Raw genomic sequence first — 7,259 nt, forward strand, 5'->3', positions numbered from 1 at the left:
CCCCCCCCCCCCCCCCCCCCCCCCCCCCCCCCCCCCCCCCCCCCCCCCCCCCCCCCCCCCCCCCCCCCCCCCCCCCCCCCCCCCCCCCGACACACCACGCGTGTCCCCGCACCCCCCCCCGCCCCGCCCTCCCCCCCCGGGCCCCCCCGAGAACTCAATCACTGCAAATAAACAAGGAGGGAAGCCCCCAAAACAGCGCTGATACCCCACAATCTCCTTTTATTCTGCAGTTAATGGGGATTTATATTCATAATCATTAATCAGCCCTCACCTGGGGGGGAGGGGCAGCTAATTACTAATTACTAATTACAATTTCATAGGTCAATTAATTACAGCTCTGCCCCCATCACCTCCGTGTTTTAGGGGTGATGGACCCTCCCCCCCACTCTCAGTTTTGGGGTGCTGATTTCATGGGGTGCAGGGCTTTGGGACAGGAGTGTGACCCCATTCTTGGGGTCTGGAGCCTTGAACTTGGCCGTCGGGGGGATCCCCCTCGGGACCCCCTGGAATTTTGGGGACAGCAGGAATAACCTTAAAAAAAAAAAAAAAAAAAAAAAAAAAAAAAAAAAAAAAAAAAAAAAAAAAAAAAAAAAAAAAAAAAAAAAAAAGAGAGAGAGAAAAAGATAAAGATTTTTTCCGAACCTTTGGAGTATTTTGGGGTAAAAGGTGATTTGAAGCCCCTCCCATGTTTATGTCGGTGTAAACCAGGTGCTCCCCCAAATCCTAAGCCCGTGGGTGCCCCCCCCCATGCCCCAAGGTGCCCCCCAACCTGCTCTGTCCCCCTCCAGGTGTCCCCCCACCCTCCCAGGGTGCCCCCACTCACCGTCCCCCTGCTCTCCTGCCGTGCCCCAGGGCAGGGGGGCAGGACAGGGGGTCCCCACGGGCATGGGGGGGCACAGCCAGGCCGGCTCTCAGGTGGCCCCCCTGGTGGGACCCCCTCAGTGCCCCCCACCTGCTGCTCAGCATCAGCATCGAGCTTCTGGGAAAGGGGGAATGAAAAAAATATATTAAAATATTTAAAAATATATTAACATTTCCCCCCTTGGAAAAACAGCTGAGAACCCCACATTACAGGGGGCTTGGGGGTCAGTTTTGGGGTGTCCCACCCATAAAAATTCAATTTACTTTTAAATATTAAATTAATTCCAACCTGAAAATTAAGAAGCAAATCCCCATCAAACCCCACATTTTAGGAAGGGCTGAAGGCAAGGGGTCAGTTTTGGGGTTCCCAGAGATGGGGGTGCCCCCCAACAACTTAATAATTAAAAATAAACTGAATTAACAATTCCAAGCTGAAAAATACCGAGAATACCCTCACCAGCCCCTCCAAAGCCCCACACTGTGGGAGGGTTTAGGAATAAGGAATCAGCATTGGGGTGCCCACCTGGCAGTCCCTCAGCAGGCCGATGTACTGGGGGTTTGGGGTGGGGTTAGGGATGGGTTTGGGGTCTGTTTTGGGGTGCCCACCTGGCAGTCCCTGAACATGGCCCTCAACAGGCTGATGTACTGGGGGTTTGGGGTGGGATTTAGGGTCTGTTTTGGGGTGCCCACCTGGCAGTCCCTGAGCATGGCCCTCAACAGGCTGATGTACTGGGGGTTTGGGGTGGGATTTAGGGTCTGTTTTGGGGTGCCCACCTGGCAGTCCCTGAGCAGGGCCCTCAGCAGGCCGATGTACTGGGGGTTAGGGTGGGGTTTGGGGTGTGGTTTGGGGTCTGTTTTGGGGTGCCCACCTGGCAGTCCCTGAGCAGGGCCCTCAGCAGGCCGATGTACCGGGCCGCTGCCCGCAGCGTGTCGGCCTTGCTGGGCCGGCGGTCCCGCGGCACCAGCGGCACCAACGACCGGAGCCGGGAGAAACCGCTGTTCAGGTTCCGGATCTGGGGGACAGAGGGACCCCCCCAGGGGGATCAGTTTAGAGACCAAGGAGGGACCCCAGTGAGAGAATGAGGGGGTACCCTTGGGTTGCACCAGGACCCCCCAGTCAGGCCAGGACTCCCCAGGGTTAAACTCTGAACCCTGAGATTAAACTGCACTCACCAGGATTGGACCCGACACCCCAGAACTAAATTGGGGGCCCTCCAGAATCAAACCAAGAATCAAACCTCAGGATCAAACTGGGCTCTCTGGAATCAAAGCGGGGCCCTCACAGAATTAAACTGGGTTCCCCAAGATCTAACTGGGGCCCTTCAGGATTGAACTGAGCTCTCCTGGAGTTAAACTGGAGTCCTCAGGATTAAACTGGAGCCTTTACAGGATTGAACTGGGCTCACTGAATTACACCTGACTCCTGCAGAATTAAACTGGGGTCCCCAGCAAGAAACTGGGGCCCTTCTAGAATTAAACTGGGTTCCCCAGGATTGAACTAGGCCTCCCCACAAGGTTAAACTGGGTCCTCCCAGAATTAAACACCAGGATTAAGCTAGGGCCTCCTAGAATTAAACTGGGACCCCAAAATTAAATGTGCCCCTTCCATGGGTGAACTGGGCTCTACTGGATTTAAACTGGGGTGTCCAGGATCACACTGCCCTCTTCAGGATTAAACTGGGCTCTCCCAGACCTGATCTGGGGTCCCCCAAAAACTAGGCCCTCTACAGGATTAAACTGTGCTCACCAGAATTGAACCTGTCCCTCCTAGAATTAAACTGGGACCTCAGAATTTAACTGGAGCCCCTTTAGAGTTAAACTGCTTCCCACCCCCAGGATTAAACTGGGTCCTCCTGGATTTGACTGTGCCCTCCTAGAATTAAACCAGGTCCCACAGAAATAAATTGAGAACCCTCAGGATCAAACCAGGCTCCCCAGGATTAAAACAATCCCATCCCCCCACACCCCCAGATAAAACTGAGGCTTCTGGGATTAAACCAACCCCTCCAGGACCAAACTGGGCTCCTCAAAATTAAACCAAGTCCTCTTAAAATTGAACTGAATGCCACTCTAGGATTAAACCAGACCCTCCTAAAATTTAACAGCCCTCCCACTCCCTCTAAGATTAAGCTGGGCTCCTCAGAATTAAACTCAGCCCTCCTAAAATTTAACCAGAGCCCTCCAGGACATAAACTGGGCCCTCCTAAAATTTAACTGGGACCTCTCAGGACCAACTCCCCCCAAATGCAAATCCCCCCCAGCCCCTCACTGAGCACCCCTGCCGGTGCCCCCAACTCCAGCAGCCCCGGGGGTCCCACCATGACGGGACACAGCCCCCAGCCCCCCCCGGGGAGGGATTTTGGGGGGTGTCCCTCACCCTCTCTCTCTCCTTGGCGTTGGCCACCTGCCTTCGCTCCAGCACCTCGGCCGGGTCGCCGGTGGGCTCGTACTGGCCCTGGGCCCCCCGGCGCAGGCGGGCGATGGGGGCAGCGCGGGGCAGGACCCCGAACTGCTGGCTCAGCACCCCCTCCAGCATCTCGGGGGGCGGCGTGGGCTGCAGGACCCCCGGCAGCTGCAGAGCCTCCGTGGGTGGAGGGACCCCCGTGGATGGTGAGACCTCTGAGGGCTCCGGGATCCCTGAGGGCTGAGGGACCTCTGAGGGCTCCGGGACCCCTGAGGGTGGTGAGACCCCTGAGGGCTCCAGGACCTCTGAGGGCTGAGGGACCCCTGAGGGCTCTGGGACCTGCGGGGGCTGTGAGATCTCCAAGGGCTGAGGGACCCCCGAGGGCTCTGAGACCCCCTCCTGCCCCTCCACTGCTCCCCTGGGCTCCCCCATCCTGGGAAGGGGCTAATGCTGCACCTCGTGAGCTGACACCCAAAAGAGGGGAAGCTGAGTAAACCCAGGAGCCTTAAATACCCCAGAGCCCAGCGAGGCTCAGGTGGGGCTCATCTGGGCCTGACGAGGGGGTGGGCACGGGGCGGGGCAGGGGATGCTCTGGCCGTGCCTCAGTTTCTCCACTCGCCCTCCCTGCCCGGGATCCACAAAGTCCCGATCCCAAAAAGGCGCCCCAAAACCATCCTAGGGGGACTCTGGGGGTCTGTGCAGGGATGGGCACTTGGATCCACTCTACAGGGGGAGATGGGTCGGTTTGAGAGGCCTCGCGTGTCCCTAAAGGTGTGGGAAGCACTTTTGGGTGGGGAGAAGAGAAATATGGGGATTAACAACACGAGGGCGTGCTCGGTAGATGGCAGTGTCAGTCCCTGCCATGCTGGGAAACTTGGGGAGGCTGGAAAAATAGGGGAGTATCTCCCTTTTCTCCCATCAAAACTGAAGTCAGGTCACCCTGGGTTATTCACCGTGCAGGGGATCTCACCCCAGTCCCTCCACTCGAATGGATCCCCCCTCGCCTCTGGTGTTTTCATGGGGAAAAGCTCTCCAAGGGGACTCATCCTGCTTTTCCCGGAGGATTTGAGGGCTCCAGAGGGCAGTGGGTGGGTCATGGATATGTTCCACCATGGAGGGCTGGGACCACTGTGCCTCAGTTTCCCCAAACCAGGAAGCACCTGGGAGGGCTGGATACCATCCCCAGCTGTTCCAGGATCCTGGAAGTTCGTTCTGTGTCCGCAGGGAGAGCAAGGGTGGGGAGTAAGTTGTAAAGAAACCCCTTAATGGCCCCAAAACGAGCCTCAGAGGCACCTGGAAGTTAATTGAGGTTTTAATTAGAACCTGGAAAAACCCAATTTTCCCCTCTTTAATGCTCCTTAATGAGCTTCCCTACCCCACAGCCGGCTCCGGATAATCCCATTATTCCTACCCCAATCTGGGCATAATTCCAAGATCTGACAAATTGATCCAAGGTGTGAAGTCACCCCCAAAATGGGTTTGTGCCCGGCTGCTCACCTGGATTCACCTGTGGGAGCATCCAGGGGGAATTGGGAGGGTTGAATCCCCCCAGCTGGGGTTTGCTCCTTCTCTGTGTCCAGAAAAGCTGGGAAATGCTCCAGGTTGGATGGATGAGGATTAAATATTGAGGGAAAAGTCGGGAGAGGGAGATGGAAAAGGGCCTGCTGGAAATGGGGTTTGCAGGGGGTGTATCCTTAGGGCAAACAAGTGGAACTGGGGGGAAAGGAATTGGGGGTCACAGTAGTTTGGAATCAAGGTTATCACTCATCAGAGTGATGAGAGAGTCACAGCTATTAGGATCAGGGTTAATGGGGGTCAGTGGTATTAGGGACCTAATTTTTTAGGGCTCACAGTTATTTGGGGGCCAGGGTTATTAGGGACCACATTTTTAGGGATCTTTTTTTTTAAAGGTCACAGTTCTTAGGGACCAAACTTTTTAGAGGTCACAGTTATTAGGTTTTGGGGCTATTAGGGGGTCAGAGTTATTAGGGTTCACAGCTGTTAGGGAGCATGGGTTTTAGGGGTCACTCTTTTTAGGGATCACTATTATTAGGGGCCATGTCTTTTAGGGTTCATTTTTTAGGGGTCACAGTTATGACAGACCGTGGGTTTTAGGGGTGATAGTTATTGGGGATCACAGTTATTAGGGTTTGGGGTTGTTAAGGGTCGTGGTGATTAGAGACTGTGATTTTCAGGGGTCAGGGTGATTAGTGGTCACGGTTATTAGGAATTGCAATTTATTAAGGGTCATAGTTTTTAAGGCCCATGATTTTTGGGCTCATGCTTTTTAGGGGTCACAGTTATTAGGGACCACATTTTTTAGGGATTTTTTTTTTTAGGGTTCACAATTATGAGGGTTCAGGGTAATTAGGGTTCACCATTATTAGGGACCTCATTTTTTAGGGATCACAATTATTAGGGATAAGGGTTATTAGGGACCATGTTTTTTAGGGATCACAGTTATTAAGGATCAGAATTATTAGGAGCCTCATTTTATACAGGTCATGTTTTTTAGGGGGCAAAATGATCAGGAGTCAGGGTGATGAGGGGTCACAATTAGGAACTGGAGCTTGGGAAGGGCTGAACTCCTTTAAAACAGCATCACAGCAGCCTGGGGGTGGTTTGAGCCCCCGGGAATGCTGTTTTCCAGCCCTTCAGGCCCCGTTATCCCTGTCGTTTTCTGTCTCTGAGCGTGACCAGAGCAGGAGCCAAGTCCCAAAGCCTCATCCCAGTATGCTCCCCAAACCCAGGTGTCTCCAGCCCTATGGTGTGACCCCATCCCACCCACCCCGGGGCTCTTGGGATCTGACATTTCCTGGTGTCATGAGACTGGAAAAACAACCGGTGGGTGTCCGGTTCTGGGGGCGGGGCGGGCTGGGAAGGTCAGGGCAGGGGGACAGTGCCAGGGCTGATCCGGGCCTGGGACAGCTGTTGGCACAGGATTAAACCTCAATCCTTCCTGGCGTGGTCCCAAACCTCTCAGGAGCGGTTGGTCCGTGCCAGAGCTGCCAGCCTTGTGCTGGCTCTGTGGTGCCCAGATCCCAGCCGGGGGTGGGGAGAGCGGGAATGAAACACTCCGAGGTGGTTTATGGAGCAGTGGCATCACCTCCGGCCACTTCCCCGGCTCCATCCTCCTCCTCCTCGTGCTGCCAATCATATTCCAAGACACCCACTCTCCCGGGAAGCTGCACCCTGGATTTCCTGGCTTCATCCACAGCCTGGTCCCTGAGCTCTCCAAGGGTCAAGCCTGGCCTGGCATCGGGACCCCCATCCCAACTTCCAGTGGGTTCTAGGGGCCTGGGTTGGGTTTGCAGGTGCCAGTGTTGGGAAATGGGGGAGAGTGAGTATCCATATGGACAGGGAGGCTCCTGGAAAGCTTTTATCCTGTCATTAAAACCATGAAATCCTCTTTCCTGCTGCCATCGATGCTGTTGGTGACATCAGGATCCGCATCTCCCAAGTACCTCGTCTTAGTCAAATATCCCAGTGCTCCTGTGGAAGGGAGAGATTTGTCCCGGTTGAGCCTTCCCTGCTCACACAGAAGTTTGAAGGAATATCTGCGAGGGAAATCCGGAGGCTGCGTTTGTATCCAGCCCCGGGGCTGATGTTGAGGGATTTGTGGATGGGTGTATTCCCAGTGCGACTCCCAGGGGGCTGGGGGGCATCCCGGGGGGCATCCCGGGGGGCATCCCGGGGAAAATCACCATTCCTGCTGCATCCCAGGCAGCCGCTCCTCCATCCTCGCCTTATAAAGGGACTATTTATCCCCCCTTTGTAGTGAGAGGCAGGGGTGGGGCGCTGGGGGGTGGGGATTGTCCCCGGCCACCCACCGAGATTCCCGGGAGTCCCACCCTGGGAAGGGGCAGGTCTCGCCCCTGCCATGCCGGGATTATCCATGAGGCGGGAGAGACAATAGGATTTCTGAGCGCGGTGAGGATTCCAGCAGGGACGGTCGGGCTATGGGGCTCAGCACCCCTCGGATCCCCCCGACCCC

General features: G+C 55.4%; 1 protein-coding gene across 1 annotated transcript; it reads right to left on the reverse strand.

The window, feature by feature from the left end:
• Window positions 1-193: 193 nt before the first annotated feature.
• On the reverse strand, window positions 194-3,697 carry FIGLA (folliculogenesis specific bHLH transcription factor). The gene is made up of 4 exons (XM_027909215.1): window positions 3,239-3,697; window positions 1,731-1,874; window positions 824-979; window positions 194-531 (listed from the first exon to the last, which is right to left on the reverse strand). Exons 1-4 carry the CDS (start codon window positions 3,695-3,697, stop codon window positions 409-411), a joined length of 882 nt encoding a protein of 293 aa, XP_027765016.1. The 3' UTR covers window positions 194-408.
• Between the last annotated feature and the right edge of the window lie 3,562 nt (window positions 3,698-7,259).

This window comes from Empidonax traillii, unplaced genomic scaffold (genome assembly GCF_003031625.1).
Source record: "Empidonax traillii isolate 1590-97213 ecotype Southwest subspecies unplaced genomic scaffold, ASM303162v1 scaffold1990:size45835, whole genome shotgun sequence".
In the NCBI taxonomy this organism is placed as follows: domain Eukaryota; kingdom Metazoa; phylum Chordata; class Aves; order Passeriformes; family Tyrannidae; genus Empidonax; species Empidonax traillii.